The 21,606-nt window shown below is 39.3% G+C and overlaps 1 protein-coding gene and 1 long non-coding RNA gene across 14 annotated transcripts in view; one reads left to right on the top strand and one right to left on the bottom strand.

Moving 5' to 3' along the window:
* The window catches only part of Agbl3 (AGBL carboxypeptidase 3), a 47,289-nt gene that overhangs the window by 2,208 nt on the left and 23,475 nt on the right, over positions 1–21,606 (bottom strand). For 3 of the 13 annotated variants that reach the window (XM_069996803.1, XM_069996804.1, XM_069996805.1), the window contains exons 8-17: positions 20,991–21,159; positions 18,052–18,178; positions 16,023–16,123; positions 15,459–15,571; positions 13,014–13,080; positions 11,883–11,963; positions 10,291–10,348; positions 6,039–6,087; positions 4,053–4,252; positions 242–473 (exon numbers count right to left, since the gene is read on the bottom strand). In XM_069996803.1, coding sequence (XP_069852904.1) covers positions 242–473; positions 4,053–4,252; positions 6,039–6,087; positions 10,291–10,348; positions 11,883–11,963; positions 13,014–13,080; positions 15,459–15,571; positions 16,023–16,123; positions 18,052–18,178; positions 20,991–21,159 — 1,197 coding nt within the window. Of the gene's footprint in view, positions 1–241; positions 474–4,052; positions 4,253–6,038; positions 6,088–7,790; positions 7,859–8,094; positions 8,180–10,290; positions 10,349–11,842; positions 11,964–13,013; positions 13,081–15,458; positions 15,572–16,022; positions 16,124–17,876; positions 17,941–18,051; positions 18,179–20,990; positions 21,160–21,606 lie in introns of those variants that run through there. The other 10 variants (XR_011366949.1, XR_011366948.1, XM_069996806.1 and 7 more) reach the window with 10 other exon arrangements.
* LOC138809819 (uncharacterized) overlaps positions 1–21,606 on the top strand; it is a 38,488-nt gene that overhangs the window by 12,410 nt on the left and 4,472 nt on the right. The window lies entirely within an intron of this gene.

Genomic DNA, 21,606 nt, shown 5'->3' with positions numbered 1-21,606 from the left:
AATCAGATAGGCTTGTTTCTACCACGTACTCTTTCTCAGAATTGTTACTGCTGGTTTAGTGTGTTGGCATAGAAATTTTTAAAATAATCTTGTTTATATCTATAAACAGCCTTGCTGAGATAGGCTTGGGGGGTGGCTGGCTCAGTGGTGGGATACTTACCTGCAGTCTGAGTTTGATTCGTAGCAGCACAAATGAATGAATGAATGCGTACAAGAATGATATAGAATTGTATTGACTTACTGATGTTGGATCTTGAAGTTGGTTTTGGGGTTGAATAGATTTTTTATCTGACTTTTTTCTATTTGTCTAGGGCTTTCCATGATAGGGAGAAAATATTCCAGTATTTCTGTAGTTTGAGCTATTTTTTTATCCCTGTAGATTGTTTTTTCGTCATCTGTCCAATTCATGCCAGTCTTTTTGCTTTGGGAAGCTGTATATTCTTTTACTTCGCTTTTGGAGTTGTGATGCGCATCTGGGGAACAACCACACACAGAAAAATAGAGACATTTGAACTACCTTTATTCAGCCATTCTATATTTATACAATTATCTACCATGGATTTCAATCTAAAAGTCTTTCCCATTGGACTTTATACTCTCAACTTTATACTTTAATAACAGTGGGCAGAAAAACAAATAACTAAATATTTAGTATTCAGATAACAGTAAAATTTATATTAAAATAAAGCTGTGGGGTAGGGGAATAGAGGATTCTTGGAGGATATTGATTTCCATTTTTAAAATGGCAGTAAGGGAGCTAGGGGCTGGTGGCTCAGACCTGTAATCCTAGCTACTCTGGGGGCCGAGATCTGAGGATAACAGTTTGAAGCCAGCCTGGGCAAGAAAGTCCACGAGAGTCTCATCTCCAATAAACTATTCAGAAAAAGCTGAAAGTAGTGATGTGGCTTAAGTGGTAGAATACACAAAGAAGCTCAGGGATAAGCATCTAGGCCCTAAGTTCAAGCCCCAGGACTGGCAAAAAAAAAAAAAAAAAAGCCAGTGAGAGAAGACTTCCCTGTGAAGCTGATCATGCATTTGAGTTATGAAATATGTCAAGAAAATATCAGAGGAAAGAACATTCTAGACGATAAACAGTAAGTGGAAAGGCCCTTCACTGAGGCAGCATCATGGCAGGGTGTTAAGCAGAATGAATGAAGGAACAAACTATATATTCTGAAGGTCACTTGAATTCAACTCCCATGGGGAGGATTTCCACTTCTATTGACTACATAATGTGAAGGTTTGGAGATGGGGTGTATATTACAGTCTGAGATTTGCTTCTCACTGAGTTGAGGAAGGACTAGAACAAGCAAAGATTTCCAGAGGGAGATCTTTTGGAAGGTATCTAGAGACAACATAGGAGAACGGTTGGTAGTCTGGATCAGTAGGTGGAAATGGCTAGAAGGGTAAGAAGTGTGGTAGGGTCCTAGCTAACTTTTGAGGTCTTCTAAAGAAATGAGTGTGAGATGAGAGAGTAAGAGCAGAATCAATGGAGGCTCCAAAGCTTCTGATCTGAGGGAATAGAAGGAGTTATGGGGAGGTTGTAGGACGAGTAAGTTAAAAGGGCATGCTGTGTGTGTGTGTGTGTGTGTGTGTGTGTGTGTGTGTGTGTGTGTGTGTGTGTGTGTGTGTGTGTGTGTGTGTGTGTGTGTGTGTGTTAGTACTGGGGCTTTAACTCAGGGCCTACCATTCTCATTTGCCTTTTTCATTCAGGGCTAGTACCCTACCATTAAATCCACATCTTCAGCTCTGGCTTTTTGTGAGATGAGTCTTACAGACTTGGAACTATGATTCTCAGATCACAGCCTCCTGGTAAAAAAACAATCTGATTTGTGGAGCTTGCTTTAAAATACTCCAGGAGAGCAGAATCTTGGACAACTACAGTCACAATATTCAATGTACTTAGGCGAAAATAGAACCAGGTAACTTGCGAGGATGGGTGGAGTTGGGAGAGATGGGACAATGAAGGAGTAACACTGCTCAAGATGTGTTGCACTCATAAATTGATGTGTTGAATTGAAACTGCTTTGGACAATTACAGACAATAAAAATAAACTAAAATACTCCAGGAAAAATGTGGTGAGGAGAATAGAAATCAGAGTAGCAGGAAACTGATAAGGGTGGATGATGGATATCAGGGAACTCATTATTCTCTACTCTGCTTTTGTTTATGTTGGAAAACTTCCACAACAGTTTATTTTTAAAAAGGAATTGTCTATTATTAAAAGGAAAATAAACAGAAGACTATAGCACTCACTGAGTTGAACTAAACCTGAAAGACGATGAAAGGGACAATGTATGACTACAATCTTTGGTGTTACTGGAAAATGCGATGAATTTATCTGTAGTGTCTTCAGAAGCTATTCCCAGGCTACTCAGCCACAGAACACTTACTACATATATACCTGTCACTAGGTTTGGCTTGACAAGTAAATATGAAAAGAATAATCCTTGTTTTCAATATACTAAAAGTCAAGATGAGAGAAGAGCATAAAGGTGTCCTTTAGGATTGAATTCTATAGAGAAAGAACTTCTCAGTTAACTTGTTTACCGGAACAGAGGATAATGGATGAAGAAAGCTTCCTGAACTAAGTTGTATCTTGATGGTTGAGCAAGTCACTGAGTAAAAAGGAGGATAGTGATTAGGATGGAGGAGCGTAACTGGGAGATAACAGCTCTGGATGAGAGTGGCTCATCTATCAGGTAAGCATGAAGAAGGTGTCCAAAACTGAGGTCTTGCTTGAGATGATAATACTTTCAAGAGATTCTCTGAGATAGGCATGATTTGTGACTGGTAGAAGCTTAATACAAATGTGTTTGCCATTGAATATTGGTGGAGCACTGAATTTGTTTTGTTGGTCATAGGGCTTGAACTCAGGGCCTAGGCACTGTCCCTGAGCTTCTTTTGCTCTAGGCTAGTGCCCTACCACGTTGAGCCACAGCTCTACATCTAGTTTTCTGATGGTCAACTGAAGATGAGTCTATAACAGCCTTTCCTGCCTGGGATGACTTTGAACAATGATCCTCAGATCTCAGCCTCCTGAATAGCTAGGATTAAGGTGTGAGCCACAGCACCCAGAGGGCCCTGAGAATTTTTGTTCAAGGAAACGGTATACCAGATCTGAGTTTTTAAAATCACACTGATAGGCAGGTGGATGGCAGGCAGGCCAAAGACAGTGACAATAAGTTGGCTAGACAAGTTAGGAGGCAAATGCAGGAATTCAAGGGAGGCAACAAAGGTCTCAGGTCTCAGGTAAAGCAGTGACATTCTGGTGGTGAGGATCTTTAGGTATAAACTAGATAAAGTTTCCAAATGTTAGATACCCTACAGGTGTGTAGAAATTCAATCGTGAGAAAGGACAAATTTCCTTGTGGAAGAAACTGGCTGTTAATAAAGATATGACATTTTAGAGAATAATGCCCACCTTAAATGCAATTACTATATGACACGAGAATAACATCATATATGTATATATATTTATATGTATATGTATATACACATATCCTTTCTAAAAGTGCTTTGCTTTAGTAAAAAAAGAAAATTGCAGAATTTTTATGAGTATTTTTACCAAGAGTCAACAAGACATTTGTCTACACAATAGTCAAGAAGAGATGGGAAGCAAACCTCAGAAAAGACAGGGAAGGCGTGAAAAGCCAATGTTTTCATTGAATAATCTTGTGGAGACCGATGTAGCACAACAACAACAACACTTTATAAAGCAAGCAAGTGAACAAAGGAAATTTATAGCAAAAAACTTCATAGCAAAATTTTGTAAATCTGACCCCTCTCAACTTTTTCTCCTCCATTCTAAAACACACTCCAGTCACACTGCTGCTGCCTGCAGCGTTGTTTCCCTGAACTTCCTCTGATCAGAATCCCCAAGAATCTCTATGTTGTAAATTTCACTAGTCAGCCCGCTTGGATCCGCCAAGCAGAAGCCTCAGAAACAGCTGTTTACAAAAACAGCTCCCATCATTCAGGTTTTATAAGATTTATTAAAGATGTTACAGTATTTATTAAAAATATTAATATTTTCTTTAAAAAAAAACACCTGTTGGTTTGCATGTCTTCTCTATCCAACTGGAAGGCTGATTGCTCCCAGGACACTTCAGGGATGTCACTTTGAGACAGTTTTCATAAAAGTCAGTTCCATGGAACTCAAGTGCTGTCTGGATCTGGATGGGCGTCCTATAGGTTTTCAACAAATGTCTTTCTTGGTCTTTGCTAAGACTCTTTATCATGCTTTTGGAGCTGAAAGAAATTGAAGACTCTGAGGTCAGTGTCGGCAGGGTTGTGCTCATGCAAAGAGCATATAATTCCATGTTCTATTTGTATGTTAACTCTCAGGGTGTGCATCTAACTTAGAGTTCTCCCCAGTCCTGTGATACAGGACAGGGTGGCCACTGCGATTCCCATTTTACTGAAGGGGAATGGAACACCTGAGTGTTAGAGACAGCAGCAAGTCCTAAAGTTTCCCCTTTTAACTCCAGTATGTTTTCTTCCTCCTTTTTCGTAAGGATACTGGAGTTTGCACTCAGGGCATTATTCTTGCTGAACAAGAGCCTTATGACTTAAGTCAGATCCTCAGCTTAGCTTTGCCACTTGATTTATATCTCTAGCTTTTTTAGTTTTCATCACTTTGTTTTTTTTCCCTAGAGTCTTGCTTTTTTGTTGGGGGGAGGGGTGCAGCTGGCCTGGATTGCAATCCTCTTATTTACATTTCTTGCATAGTTAGGATGATAGGCACAGCTTTTTTTTTTTTAATTGATTGAGATGAGGAGAAGGGGGGGTCTTCTAATTTTTCCTGGGCTGGCCTTAATCCTCTCAATACTAGCCTCCTGAGTAGCTAGGATTATAGGCCCAGCTTAACTCTGGTACTTTTTCTATTACTTTCTCTTATCTTGATATAACATTGGATTTCTTCCCATATGACATTCTAAATAGTTTATTTTAAAAATAAATCTCCTCTTTAGAACGGTAAATCTAGATCCAAAGTATGGGTGTGCCTAGTGCTGCCTCCAATACTGCTCTTGTCCCTAATTTTTTAGACTTAGGGGGCTAAAAGAGTCCCATCTTTTGATAAGAACCACTTCATTCAACAGAAACCAAACTCTTAGGATAGAAGCCAACTTCAGTGCAATTCTAAAACGCCATAGGGATCTATTTACACACGGTTCAGATCGTTATTTATACCCATGTGCCTGAGGACAAAGAACCTTGCCAAGTATGACAGAGAGACATAATAATGACTGGTTCAGACGGAATCACAAATGAATTCAAAAATTCATTTTTCAGTTTTTAGGTGCTAGTTTTATCCCTCCATGGCCAATGTTTGAGACTGCTATAAGACCTAAATGTTTTGTTGCTGGCCATTCATGCATTCTAAAGTGCTAAGTAAATTATGCCAGAAAGTCTTCTATTTTGTCAGCCAGGCTATGTGAGAGGCTGAGATTGGGAGGATCATGGTTTCAGGCAGCCAAGGCAGAAAGGTCCAGGGACTTTCTCAATGGAAGAAACTGTACCTGACGGAAGTATTGGATATCCCTGCTATGACAGGGAGCATCAAATAGGTGGATCACATTCCAGGCAAGAACCCAGGCAGGAAGAGAGACTCTATCTCATAAATAATCACCATGGAAAAGGTCTGGAGGTATGGCTCAGTGGTAGAGTGCCCACCAAGCAATCCCAAAGCTCTGAATTCAAACCTTCGTACAACCAGAAATAAGAAAGAAATAGAGACTCACTATGTAATGACTAATTCATATAAGTAAATATCTATCTGTAGCTCTTAAGGTATCCACTAGGGATGGTTTGAGGATATTGAAATGTCAGAACCCAACAAAATGCATCTATGGGTATATTTACATAGAAAAGTAACCTAGACACAGATAATGTAGACTGTAAAGAGATAGTCAACTAGCAAATGGTTGTTAAAAAGAAGTCATTTTAACTGATGCTTTAATTTTAAAAAATATAATAATACAGAAGAAAATAGAGTAAGTAGTCTGGTAGAAGAAATCATATGTTGCTCTCTTACCTCAAATATGTTTTTAGGAGACAATTAGAGGCTTTTCTAGCTGTTCTTGCTAAAAAAAAAAAAAGAGAGAGAGAACATGCCATAAAATATCTTCAGTTTTAAAATCAACAACACTTATTGTTATCTTGTTGACAATTGTTTTAGTCATGAACGTAATGGTTACCTGAGTCAAGCTTATTTTTAGTTGGCACAGTATTGTCTTATTCACATACATGAAATACATAGTACCTATCTCTTATTTTATCTTCATTTTTTTTTTTTTGTCTGTTGTAGGGCTTGGACTCAGGGCCTGGGCGCTGTCCTCAAGCTCTTTTGCTCAATGCTGGTTCTGTACCACTTTGAGCCATAGTGCCACTTCTGGTTTTTTGGTGGTTAATTGGAGATAAGAGTCTCCTGGACTTTCCTCCTGGGGAAGACCCTCAGATCTCAGCCTCCTGAGTAGCTAGGATTACAGCTGTGAGCCACTGGCATCTGGCTTATATCTCTTTTAATTAAACATTTTCTACTGAGGAATAGAAATACCCATCTAGTAACTCAATCAATTAAAACTGAGTGCAGTATGTTATGATCTGTGGAGGATGTCTACGTGAACATTAAAGTGACCAACTTTTTGGAAAGCCAATCTAGGATGCAGATATATCAAAATAAGTAAAAAAGGATAATGTGTTCTAAGTAATTATACATAAATATTATTTTAATTTGAAAATAGTTCAAACTTATGTATTCTTCTGTATTATTTGCTTTGCCTATATATGTATATGTATATTATTAATTAAACAAAACAATAGGACTAGTTAACAGAAGCAATCATTAAAGTAGAACAAAGTAAACAATATATGTGAGAAAATTCTTTTTTTTTTTTTTTTTTTGGGTCCAGTCGTGGGGCCTGAACTCTGGGCCTGGGCACTGTCCCTCAGCTCTTCAGCTCAAGGCGAGTGCTCTACCACTTGAGCCACAGCCCCACTTCCGGCTTTTTTTTTCTGCTTATGTGGTGCTGGGGAATCGAACCCAGGGCCTCATGCATGCAAGGCAAGCGCTCTACCACTGAGCCACCTTCCCAGCCCTGTGAGAAAATTCTTATATTTCTTCTGATACAGATTTTAACTCTTTGAGATTCAGATTTTGTAAGCTATAGTATTGCATAATTCAGATATACAAGACCTTTTAAATGGTGAATATAAATACAGAAGAGCTAATTAAACTGTTACCATATATATGACAAATTAACAATGACATGTTGCTTTCAGGTTGTTTTTTGCTGTTTCCTTTTCCAATAATATCTCAGAAGTCTACTTTTCTTCCTTTTTTATGTTTTCTTCTTTTTTGTGTTGTTACTGGGGCTTGAACTCAGGACTGAGGTGCTGTTCTTTAGCTTTTTTGCACAAGGCTGCTGTTCTACCACTTGAGCCACAGGCCCACTTCCAGCTCTTGGGTGAGTTAATTGGAGATAAAAGTTTCTCAGGCTTTTCTGCCAAGGCTGGCTTCAAACTTCAATCCTCAGATTTCAGACTCGTGAACAGCAAAGATTACAGGCATGAGCTAAAGCACCCAGCACCACATACTTTTCCTTATTTATTTCCCTAAGTAGTTTTATGTGTCATTCTACTTGCCATTAAAATAACATAGACATTTATTTATTCCCCTCCCCCCCCCCCCCCCCCCCACTCAGGTTGAACTGGTTTGACCCACTACTAATGTAATACCACTGACACTAGATCTCTTTCATTATCTGGACTCTTAGAGCACACTCACTGGGTACAGAAATCAGAAAAGTTGATAGGCCATATATTCGGACTGGTTTTCCCTATGTATTTCTAGAACTAGAAAGAAAAATAAGTATTACATTTCAGAATTTCTGAGAAGGTGAATTACTTGACTACCTGATTTTTTTATTTTCACTTTTTTTTAGCCTACCTTCTTAGTTATACAGGGAAGATTTCATTGTTACATTTCTAGACATGTTTAAAATATATTCCACTCACTTGATGACCTGATTTTAAAGTGACATCACAGTTCTTTAGATGTGGATCTTGATCCATGATATTTTATTCTATGGCTCACACTCAGAGGGTGTTCCTGTTTTACTCACCCAAACTTTGGTCTTCTGAAAAAATCAATAATACAGTCATCTAGCCTTGCATCTAGAAAAGATGGTGAAACATCATAATACCATAAAGGTAACTTGTTTATTGATGTTTCTTAGTTTTTGTAGTACTTTAAAATAAAAATGCTAACAATGTGTAGTTGTTTAGCTGAATGAAATTAATATAAACAGCCTTCCAATACAAATATTTGTTATGAATATGCATAACTTGTGGGCTAATAATCCTCATTCTGGGATTTTATCAGGAGATATAATTCAGAATATAGGCAAATGGGAATTTCGCTGTTTTCATTGTTGTTCATAATTGCTGAAGTTAGAAGTAAAAGTTTACAATGAAGTAGCTGAGAAAGATTCATTAATAGAGTAGAGTGGCTTACTGCCACTTATTTGCATGTAAAAAAGTGTATAATGTTCTGTAATTTTAAATGAAAAAGAAGGGTCCACGATAACAAGACAATTTTGTGACCATTAACATTTGAATTATTCTTCTAAATCTATATATGTGTTTTTTGACAAACAATGTAAAATAGTTTAAAATGTGCTTTTGAGGTAGCTTTAATAATCTTTAATTTTTAACAGTAAAATTTTTCACAAAGTCATGTATAAAAATTACCTATTAAAAAGTAGCTGAATTGCTTGGTTGATCACTATCAGACAAGTAAAGTTCAAGTAAAGCTCTAGTTAATAAACCATCTTAATTAGAACAGAATCTCCCCTTGGTTGTGGTTTTATTTCCATTTATATTTTTAAATTATCCTGCTGTTTCATAGAACAAATGAATCTATATAAATATATATATAATCAGTATACATATATATATATACGTGACATAAATGCACAGCAAGTTATATACATACAAAATTAAATAATTTTTAGATAGAATAAAAAACTGCTGAAATTATATGATTTTTTCCAAGGAACTTTATTAAAGATGAGCTAAAAGAAATAAAGAAAAAAATACCAGAAGGCCAGGCATGTTGGTTCATTCCTGTAATCACAGCTACATAATCTTTCTACCTACGTAGAAAGATGCCAGCACTGGACAAACACGTGAGACTCTATCTAACTAAGCATGAAGGTCTAGGAGTGAGACACAAAAGTGGTAGAGGGCTTGCCTAGAAGAGTGAGGCCCTCAGTTCAAACACCCTATTACCAAAACAATAACGACAAAACCTAAATACCAGAAACCTTAGGGAGTCAGTTAAAGAGACACACCACGCAGCATGGGCATCATATGGAAAGTGAACGATATGACTTGACTGGGGACCGGAGGGAAAACCTGGGAAGGAATGACATTGTCCAAGAAGAAATGAACTCTTTACTCCACTAAGGTAATGTTAACCCCTTTACATCATCTTTATAATAACAATTTTTTAAACTGCAAAAAATACCCACAATAAAATTTTAGAGAATTGCCTTAGAAAAAAAAAAGAAAAGTATATGGTGAATTTCTTTCCTATGATCATACACCATTAACTATGCGATGAGAGAAATAAGGTGATTTTGTTGTTGTTATTCTTTTTTTATTTTTATTTTTTGCTGTGTGTGTGTGTGTGTGTGTGTGTGTGTGTGTGCGCGCGCGCGTGCATGCATGCGTGCTGGTCCTGGGGCCTGAACTCAGATCCTGGGTGCTATCCTTGAGATTTTTTTTTTGCTCCAGTTTAGTGCTCTACCACTTGAGCCACAGCCCCACTTCCAGCTTTCTGATGGTTAATGGAGAAAAGGATCTCACAGACTTTTGTATTTGGGGTGGCTCCAACCTCAGCCCTCAGAGATCTCAGCCTCCTGAGTAGCTAAGGTTGACAGGTGTGAGCTACCAGCACCTGTCTTAAGATGGTTTGAATACTTGAAATCCCTCTATTTTTTTTAAAACTCTTACAGTACATTGGGGCTACGCGTCCCCCATGTAGGCCATCACCCGTCCCTCTCTGTTTCCTGGGAACCCTGTGTCCACTACGGCATTGCCCCTGTGACACGGGCTTGGCCACATGCTTTTCTTCCCTGACTAAGAACTGAGCTCCTGAGGCAAGACCCGGCCTTCATCACGACTCCTTCATCCCCTAGCTGCAAGTGCAGTGGCAGAGCCCCAGGCCGCACAGCCTGCGAAGGGAGTGACTTGCTTCCAGAGAGGGAGAAGCAGAGCCTTACCTTTCTTGTTAGAGGCGGCTTCTCCCAGTCTCTGCTGCTTGTTTTCTTCTCCATAAACCTAATGGAACGGAGAAAACAAGGCTGTGCCCGAAATGTGCAAATGGGACACATTTCTTACATGGTTTATGGGCATGATTTATGGTTTTCAAGGAACACTTCTCGCTTTACTACTCTGGCCAAACAATACAGGCACATTGGATCTCCAGTGTCTGACCACACTACTTGCCTACCGTTAGTCAACAGAAGCTGTGCTACCATGTGTGCTTAAAACTGTTCCCACTTGGGGAGGGGGGAGGCTGGGAAGGGATGTGAAGGGTAAACACAGGAGGAGGCTGCAATGCTTGGTAAGAAATGTACGCATTATCCTGCCCATGTAATTGTAACTCCTCTGTACAGTATGTTCACAAATAAAATAAAATAAAATTAAAAAAAAACAAAAAAAAACTGTTCCCACTTGAGCCAGGCGCCTATAATCCTAGCTATTCAGGAGGCTGAGATCTGAGGATCACAGTTTGAAGCTAGCCCGGGCAGAAAAGTCTGTGAGACGCTTATCTCCAAGAAACTACTCAGAAAAAGCAGGCAGTGGTGCCATGGCTCAAGTGGTAGAGCTCTGGCCTTGAGCAAAAAGAGGCTCAGGGCTCGTGCCCAGGCACGATTCTTCACAGCAATTCTTATATAGAACTTAGAAAGAGACAAAATATATCACATTTATTTCAATTAGAAATGAAAAATGTAAAAAGAAAAGTGTGGAATGGTGAAAATATATAAAATTGTATAGAAAAAAATCTATGAACTTTGAAAAATTGTGCCCATACACAAATGATGAAAAAAATATTTTTTATGATGTTTGTAAAGAAATCTGGAACAAGGAAGAGCCATCATCATGACCCATGGATTAAAAGACACTAATCATGGGTAGCCTACAGATCATTATGTGACCCTGAAAGCAATTTAAATGTTTCAGAGCTTCTGTTACTTTACTTGTAATATTAAGAATTTTCCAGAAAAGATCCAAGGATGAAACAAAGAATTTAAAGCATTTTTGCAACTTGTCACATAAATTTGCATATAAACTTGCCAACTTGTAAATAAGCTCAATACAAGCACTATGAAACAGACTTAACAATGGGTATGATAGCATACTTCTGTAGCCCCAATTACTCAGGAGGCTGAGGCAGTAGGATCATTTGGTTCCAAGAGTTTGAGACCAGTGTGGGCAATATGTTTATCACCTTACACTTCTGGCCTTAATTAATTAGGTTCCCAAGGAAGCTAATTAAAAATTTCATTTTTTCCCCCTCAGTTCTTATTTATTTCTTCTTGAGATCATGGGTGCATCTGGTAAGATTCCTTAAATGCTTTTAGAATAAGTATAAGTGAAATTTAAATATGGCAGCTTTTAGAACCTGCTTCTCACATGTCAAGGACTTTTGAGTTTTTATAAATAGCAGTTAATATGAACCAAAAAGATGTTCATTAATAACCTTTCTTTGGGGGAAAATAGGGTATAAAAAGTATAAGGGAAAATAACTTGCCCTTTTCTTACACTTACTTTTTTTTCAAAACGCTTAAGAGGATTAATAAATAGTCACCTCTTTTGTGGCATTTTGGCAGCTTGCCATGGCAGTGTTCCTTTCCTTCTTTGTTTTCAGATGTTTTTTCTTGTTTGTTACCTAGGTAAAAGAATCCTGTTTAACCATCACATCAAGGACTGTACATGTACATGTACTGTCTTGGATTCCCACCCAGAAGGAATGTTCCTTTTCCTTCTGAGGGAAACCAAGCACCCTAGAAGTTACACACAATGCAAACCGAAGAGTAATTAAAAGATGATGAAGACTTAGTCAATATGTCACCACGACTGGAGATGTCAAACATATACACAATGAAATTCCACAATTCTTGCCCCGTATGTGTGAAGTCCTTGATCTGATCCCCAGCACCCCTCAAATTCTTTCCCCAAGTTATTTTGGTTTGATGAGTGATACATGCTTGTTCTAGCTTATTTTTGGTGCTATTTCTTGGGCTTGAACTCAGGGCAAGGGAAGTGGAGATGACTTTTAGACCCATGAGTGGAAAAAATGAAAGTTATGAGCCACTAAGGTTTTGAGGCTGTTAACACCCTAGTATAGCTTTGGCTTCCTTCCTGGCTTCCTTAATGACTACATCTTCATCTTAGTAACTCCATCCCAAACTACAATCACCATAGAAACACTCATGCTTTAATTTTCTCTTAAGGAATTTGTCCTAACCTAACACCATCATATAGTCTACTTATTTGTTTGTTTATTGTGTGTTTTTCCTAAGCAGATGATAAGATTACAGAGGGAAAGATTTTTCTCATTTTGTTCATTGCTCTCTCCCTAGCACCTAGACAGTGCCTGATACATAGTTGGAGCCCATTATGGAGCTGAATAGTAAATGTGCAGGTGAATAAATAAATAGGAGACTAGAAGTCAGGTGAGGCTACCATCTCTGTCAATACCAAGGGGTGTGACTTTTGAGAAGTAACTTAATCTGGATCTTAATAATCTCATCTATAAAGGAAGATGTTAGAATAAAAAAAAACCCTAAGATTAGAAAAGACTATGATTTAAAGATATGCACAAGTCAGTAAAACAGTTATATAATTATAATGATGTAATTGCCAACCTTTTAATTGCCTGACAATTAGCAATAAGCAATAAGCGTACCCATCCCAAAGCAAAATCTTTCAATCCTACCTGTGAAGTTAGCTGGAGAAGGTAAGTTTCACAATCATTGGAGTCAGAACTGTCTGAGCCTCGGCTACTAAAACAAAGCAACAATAGTAATTTTAGTTATCAGAATGTTTTAGTGGCATCTAAGATCATTGTTTTTAATGGTCAGATAATTCTAATGACCTGAAGTGACTTTACCAAGATGATTTGGTGTTCAATGCCTCTAGATAGTCTGGAAATCTAGTTTTGTGATTGTTATTAAGCATGTAACTGGAATGTAAGCTATTCATTACTTGGGAGAAAATGGTAACTGGCATATAGTAGGACTCAAAAAAAAGAAATGTTATATATCTTGGGAGTTTCCTAGTTCTCATGGGTATCTATAATAACTCTTAAGATTAGTTTATTTTTACATCGTTACATTTTCATTCAGCTAAAAGACAATGCAGCATCATCTAAAACAGCACTTCAAGAGAAGAGACTCAGCCAGATGAGACAGAACATGCCTGTAGTTCCAGCATTTGGAAGATTGAACAAGAAGATTGTGAGTTCAAGGCTAGCCTGGGCTACCATCATGAATATGAGGCTAGCCTGGGTTATATAATGAACAGAAATAAATTAAGAAAGAAAAAGAAAAAGACAAAAATGAAAAGAAAATGAAAGACAATCTACCTCTAATTGTCATTTAATGCACTGATAAGAAAATACTATTTGCTTGAAAGGAAATCAATGAAAAAATATTTCTGAGATTTGGTCTCTATACATAAACTAATAGAAGGCATATGCAAGAAGTAAGTCTTAAAACCAATCTAAGTGTCAGGTAGATTCAGAAATTAAGTAAGAAACCTTAAAGCCAGGTGCTGGAAGCTCATTCTTGTAACTTAGCTACTTGGAGGAGTGAAGATAGAAGGATGAATGTTTGAAGGCAAGGCAGAAAAGTTCATGAAACCTCTTTCAACCCATAGATAGGTAAAATAGCATGCATCTGTGTTGTCACCAGCTACATTATAGCTGGAGGATGGTGGTTCAAGGCCAGCCAACGCAGAAAAGTCTTAGAGATGCCCTCTCAACAGAAGAAAGCATGTACCTATGATCCCAGAAATAACAAGGCCCGAAGTAGGCAGATTGCCCCTTAGCCATGCACTAGACAGGAAATGAGATGCTTTGTTAAACAACAACAACAACAACAACAACAACAACAACACATGTATACCATAAAAACACGGCAGGAGGGAAGCATGACTCAGTGTTAGAGTACCTGCCTAGCACTTGGGAGGCCCTGGGTTCAAAACGCAATACCACTACCACAAAAGTAAGGAAAGAAAGAAAGAAAGAAAGAACCATAAGAAAGCCAGGCTTGGTGCCTCATGATTATAATCCCAGCTACAGAGGAAGCTGAGAACTGAGGGTGGTGGCTCAAAGCCACCATGGCTGTAGACTATAAGATTCTAATCTCCAACTCACCAGAGAGAATATAGAAATAGAGGTGTGATCAAGGGGAGAGCCATGAGCAGAAAAAGCAGAGCAAGAGCATGAGGCCCTGAGTGCAAGCCCCAATACCAGCACAAAATTAAAACGAAAGGACCGTGAGGCTATTACTAACAGTTGTATGCCACACTATGAATAACTTAGAATAAATGTATGAATTCTAGAAACACAGAACTTGAGAAGTTAATGAAAATAAAACAAAAGTTTGAATAGATCTCTTATTAATAGGGAGATTTAATTTGTAATAAAAAAAACCCCTTTCAGCACCAAATGTCTCCAATATTGAGTTCTACCAGATTAAAGATGTCAAACACAGCTGGGCATTGGTAGCTCACACCTGTAATCCCAGCTACTCAGGAGGCTAAGATCCGAGGATCTTGAAGCCTGTGAGACTCTTCTCTCCAAATAACTAATTAAAAACTGGAAGTAGAGCTTAAGCTCAAGAGGTAGAGTGCTAGCCTTGAGAAAAAATGCTTAGGGAAAGCACCCAGACTCTGAGTTCAAACCCCAGTACCAGCTCACACGCACAAAAATCTTTAACAAAATTCTAGCCAACAAAATTCACCAGCACACTGAAAGGTCATTCACCAGGAGGCAGACACAGGGAGAATCACGGTTTGAGCTACATGAGCAAAAGTTCATGAGAAGCCATTCTCAACTAATAAAAAGCTGGGCAGAGTAATATGCTCCTGTCGTCCTCACTATGATAGGAAGTCTATGTTTCCAGTCTGGCCAGACATAAATATGAGACGCTATTCAAAAACTAAAGCTAAAATGGCTTGGGATGTGACTTCAGTGGTAGAAAACCTACCTAATTAGCATAAGGCCTTGACTTCAAAGTCAGTACACTAAATAAATAAATGAATGGATAAATAAATGAATAAATAAATGAAAGAGAGAGAGGAAGTGACAATGATAGTCTAGTAAAGAACATAGTAAAGCAAACTTAACAAAAAAATGACTTACATGATCTTGCCTTACCTAGACTCTAGATCCAAGGAATTTTCTATGACAGAAGTATCTGAATCTTCAGGGCCTTTTTCCAAGCTTATATGCTTCTCCATTTCCTCTAATTCTTTCAGACACTGATAGTACTAGGGAAGATTATAAATAAATTCATTACTAAAACAACTTTGGCTGGCCACTGGTGGCTCAGGCCTGTAATCCTAGCTACTCAGGAGGCTGAGATTTGAGGATCATGGTTTGACGCCAGCAAAGGCAGGAAAGTCTGTGAGACTCTTTGCTCCAAAAAGCTACTTAGAAAAATCTGGGAGTGGTGCTGGAGCTTACGTGGTAGAGTGCTAGCCTTGAGCAAAAGAAGCTCAGGGACAGTACCCAGGCCCAAGGACCAGCAAAATAACCCCCAGAAAACCACCACCACTAAAAAACAATTTGGCTTTCTAACCGAATGAGTTGACTATTTGTAGACATTTGGAATAAGAGTTATGGTGACTCATAATCACGGAGACCCCTGGTGCTATTAGAATCGTTAAGAGGAAATATCTGTTCCTGATGGCTGGTGGTGAGCTGAATGGAAAGACTTACCTTACTCCGGTCAGGATCACAGTAGTCCAAGAGAGAGTCACAAAAATGATAGCCTATCGACTCCAAGTCTCGGGTGCTGAAATGAGTGCCCCGTTTATTACCTAAAACATCAATAAGTTTAGCCACACTTGAGGATGACTTCATCCTTTTTGTTTTTAATCAGGAAGGCCTATGTCGCAAGGGAGCACAAAGGAAACATTCATATGATCTGTAGTATGTGTTGTGGCTGTTCTTCAACAGTGGGCTTCCTGTCTGGCCACCCCTGGACCCCAACTGGCTTCCCACACATACATGGATGTGAGAAATCCATACGTAAAGAAAATCCACAATGTGATGCTGTTATGGGAGGTTGAGTTACCTGTTAGGAACTGCTGGTCACCATTACTCAGAGAAAAACTGGGGTAAAGACTTCATAAAAAATGTTTTAATCATCATGAACAATGCTGTACCAATTTCAAGGTATCTTAAAATCTAGGCAGAAAGTACGTGTGTAGGATTTTCAACGCTTTCTTTTGAGTTGATTCATTTTTTCAAAAACCAAACCAAGATACACATTCAGCTTTTCTTGATTTTTGAGAAAGGGTCTTCTTATATATCCCAGGGCAATTTAGAATTTGTCATTATCCTGTCTCATTCTCTCAAGTGCTGGCATTACAGGCATATACCAGCATGCTGCGCTTGAATTGATAGGTCTTCTCACAATGTGAGAATTAAATTATCATGGACTATTCTAACTACATTACTACGTGCTACATCTGAATAAAAGTCTCATGTCTGAAATGAGACTACAGAGGACAGTTTTCTTTTTTATTAGTTCAGAGAACTAAAATGATTTTTAGCATAGAAAATTGATAAAGAAATCCTTACTGTTTGTCTTGCAAATAACAAATGAGATTAAAAACATTGCATTGGTTTTTACTTGAAATCTCTGGGAACTCCTTTTTTTTGTCAGTTGTGGGGCCTGAACTCTGGGCCTGGGCGCTGTCCCTCAGCTCTTCAGGATAGCACTCTACCACTTGAGCCACAGCACCACTTCTGGCTTTTTCTGCTTAAGTGGTGCTGAGGAATTGAACCCAGGGTCTCATACATGCAAGGCAAGTACTCTACCACTGAGCCACCTTCCCAGCCCTGGAACTCTATTTTTTTTGGGGGGGGGGTCCGGTTGTGGGGCCTGAACTCTGGGCCTGGGCACTGTCCCTCCGCTCTTCACTCAAGGCTAGCGCTCTACCACTTGAGCCACAGCGCCACTCCTGGCTTTTTTTCTTTTTGCTTATGTGGTGCTGAGGAATTGAACCCAGGGCTTTATGCATGCAAGGCAAGCACTCTACCACTGAGCCACCACCCCAGCCCCTGGAACTCCTATTTTTTGGGGGGAGGTCCGGTCATGAGGCCTGAACTCTGGGCCTGGGCGCTGTCCCTCAGCTCTTCAGCTCAAGGCTAGCACTCTACCACTTGAGCCACAGTGCCACTTCCGGCTTTTTTCTTTTTGCTTATGTGGTGCTGAGGAATCGAGCCCAGGGCCTCAGGCATGCAAGGCAAGTGCTCTACCACTGAGCCACCTTCCCAGCCCTGGAACTCCTATTTTTAAGATAATCTATAGTAGTCCTCTTCAAAGGCAACCAGGATTAGAAGATTACTTATGACACAGTCTATTAGAATAGTCTATGTATGTGCTACAAAAGTCCTTTCTAAACAAATAGATATGAAGAAATAGTCCCTGGAGTGAAAACTTACCCTGTTTATAGAATTAAATATCAGTATGCCCTTTAATGGAAACAATGTGCTCACTATAAAATGATCTATCTCATCATTTTTACATTGAGATATGTATGTTAAGCCAGGTATGGTGATACATACTTGTAATGCCAGCACCGGGGAAGCTGAAGCAGGATGATCACAGATTTGAGGCCAGCTTAGGCTATGTAGTAAAAATCTCAATTTTAGCTCCACTCCCCAGACCCCCCCAAACCCCTGTGTTTCTCCACAGCTTCATGCTCTGAGGGCTGTGATAGAGAATAGTTGACCTTACCCAGAGTAGATCCACAAAAGGTGGCCTCCATGGTAAAGCTGTTCCTGATTCCCATTTTCCACATTACAACCCTTCCTGTTCCTTCTTTGCTCTTCTGCACTTTAAACTTGCAAGCTGGGAATGAAAACTGAAAGGCAGCAAATCAAAGTGAGGTCCTGTATCTTTCTTAAGAGGAAGGGCTGAAAATGATATAAGTAGTTCTGTGAAATCTGCAACGCTCCCTAAAGCTTAAAGGGCTACCTGACCAATAGAAATAAAAGGGGTTGTTGGTACTTTTTGTTTCAGCCAGTCTCAATGGCTAAATGCAATGGATCTCCTCATGATTTGAACCTGCAGTTCCTTACTAATGGCTACTGCTGTCAAACGTCTCTCAGGGGCTTATTTGCCATCATCTATCTTTTTAGGTGAGCTGTGTACAGTGTAGTATCACTGTCACTTTTAATTAGGTCGCTTGTTTTGTTGAGGTATTCTGGCTACAAGTTTTATGTCAGTTAGGTGATTGCACATCTTTCTCCCCCTTAAGATTTTAGCAGAATCTTCTACAGAATAAAAACATGAATTTTGATGAAGTCTAATTTTTCAGTTTATTAACTGAGAATACTGTAGACCTGAGTCTTTATCTTCACTCCTTCTTCCCTTCCTTCCCTTCCTTTCCTTCCTTCCTTCCTTCCTTCCTTCCTTCCTTCCTTCCTTCCTTCCTTCCTTCCTTCCTCCCTTCCTTTCTTCCTTCCTCCCTCCCTCCCTCCCTCCATCCCTTCTCTCTCAACTCTCTCTCTCTCTCTCTTACTTTTCGGAAGGGAAAATGCTCTTTTGGTAACAAACCTGTGCTTTCTATAAATAACTACTTCCTCCTCCTCTTCTTCCTCATCCATTGTCTTCTAAGTCTTTTGTCTTTTTTTTTCTTCTCCAGATATTTTTCTCCTAATGTCTTTAAGCCCCAATTGTCCAAAACAAAAAACAAAAACAAAAAAACCCCAATGAGCCCTTTCCAGAAAATCTTTTATAATTGATTCGTTGAGGATTTAAGAGTAAGTCCATGGGAATTATATTTGTCATATTAAAATCTTTTCTCTAAAGAATGATTTAAAATATATTTTGTGTGTGTACCAATTCTGGGTCTTGAAGTCAGGGCCTGGGCTCTGTACCTGAGCTTTTTTTGCTCAAGGCTGACACTCTACTATTTGAATCATAGCTACACCTCCAGTTTTTTAAATTATTATTTGGAGATAAGAGTCTCATGGACTTTGCTGCCTGGGCTAGCTTTGAACTGCAATCTTTAGATCTCACCCTCCTGAGTAACTAGAATTATAGGTGTGAGTCACTAGTGCCCCATGATTAAATTAAATTTTACAAATTTGTAATTGACTAGTTGTAACATTTCAATTTGTGTGAAAATAATTATATGTTATTCTTTTCGCAATCTAATTTTTCTACATTGCTGAAATATTGGTTATTAATTTTTTATTGGCAAACTTTGAATAAATATATTAGATATATAAAAATATTATGCTTTTCTTTTCTTTTTTTCTTTTTTTTAGTTGTAGGGCTTGAACTCTGGGCCTGGGTGCTGCCCCTCAGCTCATTAGCTCAAGGCTAGTGCCCTACCACTTGAGCCACAGTGCCACTTCCAGTTTTCTGGTGGTTTACTGGAGATAAGGGTCTTACTCACTTTACTGCCTGGGCTGGCTTTGAACCATGATCCTCAGATCTCAGCTTCCTGAGTAGCTAGGATTACAGTTGTGAGCCACCGGCACCCGGCTACTATGCAATTCTTAAGAGCAATTCTTTAGCCTGTATAGGCTCTAAACATTTATTAAAACACTAAAAAAGAACTCAAAACATATTGAATGGCAAATAGAGAAACCTTCCATATGTTAAATAATCTTTGTCTCTTTGTTTGCACTTGAAACAATGTCTCAGCATGTGGCTCACAATAGCCTGGAACTCATTAGATTACCATAACTAGATTTAAAGTGTGTGTGTGTGTGTGTGTGTGTGTGTGTGTGTGTGTGTGTGTGTGTGTGTGTGTGTGTGTGTTGTAGCCTGGAACTCATTAGATTACCATAACTAGATTTAAAGTGTGTGTGTGTGTGTGTGTGTGTGTGTGTGTGTGTGTGTGTGTGTGTTGTTCCTGGGGCTTAAACTTTAGGGCCTGAGTGTGTGTGTGTGTGTGTGTGTGTGTGTGTTGTTCCTGGGGCTTAAACTTTAGGGCCTGAGTGTGTGTATGTGTGTGTGTGTGTGTGTGTGTGTGTGTGTGTGTGTTGTTCCTGGGGCTTAAACTTTAGGGCCTGAGTGTGTGTGTGTGTGTGTGTGTGTGTGTGTGTGTTGTAGCCTGGAACTCATTAGATTACCATAACTAGATTTAAAGTGTGTGTGTGTGTGTGTGTGTGTGTGTGTGTGTGTGTGTTGTTCCTGGGGCTTAAACTTTAGGGCCTGAGTGTGTGTGTGTGTGTGTGTGTGTGTGTGTTGTTCCTGGGGCTTAAACTTTAGGGCCTGAGTGTGTGTGTGTGTGTGTGTGTGTGTGTGTGTGTGTGTGTGTGTGTTGTTCCTGGAGCTTAAACTTAGGGCCTGAGTGCTGTCCCTGAACTTTTGTGCTCAAAGCAGGGCTCTATCACTTGAATCACAGCTCTACTGCTGGCTTTTTGCCTATTTATTGGAGATAAGAGTCTTTTAGATTTGACTGCTGGGGCTGACTTTGAACCAAGATCCTCAGATTTCAGCCTCCTGAGTGGCTACAATTGCCATGTGAGCTACTAGCACCCAAAAATATTTTCAAAGTATTGGTCACGAAGCAATCCCACACAATTATTTCCTTATGTAGTCAGCTGTGTAAGTCAGTCAGAAGAACTCAATATAAAATGAGGTTACTGAGAAAGCTGCTCTCTTCCACTGTCCCAGCAGGACTCCCGTTAGTAAAGGGAAATCTTCAAGGTGCTTACTTTATCTGGGCAGTTCTTGCTCAGCATCAGTGGGAAGATCCGTTGCTGTAAGTATAAGGATTTCGTTTTCGACTGGTCACTGCCATTGCAGCCGTACATGAAGATGTTCTCCTTCCTGCTGTGGCCATGGAGATCACAGTACAAAATCACCTCTCGCTTCTCCATCAACCTACCCAGAAAAGGAGGAAGGAAGGGGTTACTAACACTTACCTCTGCATTTGCTTCTATACATACAACTGTGCATTTATTACATAATGTCCAAATATGTAGCCTAACTTTCAGCTTTGTCTTCTTCTTTTTTTTTTTTTTTTTGTTGTTGGCCGTGGTTTTGAACTCTGGGCCTGGGCACTGTCCCTCAGCTCTTCAGCTCAAGGCGAGTGCTCTACCACTTGAGCTACAGCGCCACTTCCGGTTTTCTGGTGGTTTATTGGAGATAGGAGTCTCACGGTCTCTCCTGCCCGGGCTGGCTTTGAACCGCGATCCTCAGATCTCAGCCTCCTGAGTAGCTAGGATTACAGGCGTGAGCCACCAGCGCCCGGCCAGCTTTGTCTTCTTATCTACACTGCATTAGTGCCACTACCAATAGACATTTGAAGACATGTACAATCATTTCCTG

This window comes from Dipodomys merriami, unplaced genomic scaffold (assembly GCF_024711535.1).
Source record: "Dipodomys merriami isolate MVZ:Mamm:240054 unplaced genomic scaffold, mDipMer1.0.p SCAF_5, whole genome shotgun sequence".
In the NCBI taxonomy this organism is placed as follows: Eukaryota; Metazoa; Chordata; class Mammalia; order Rodentia; family Heteromyidae; genus Dipodomys; species Dipodomys merriami.
This window is presented reverse-complemented; position numbering and strand designations above follow the sequence as displayed.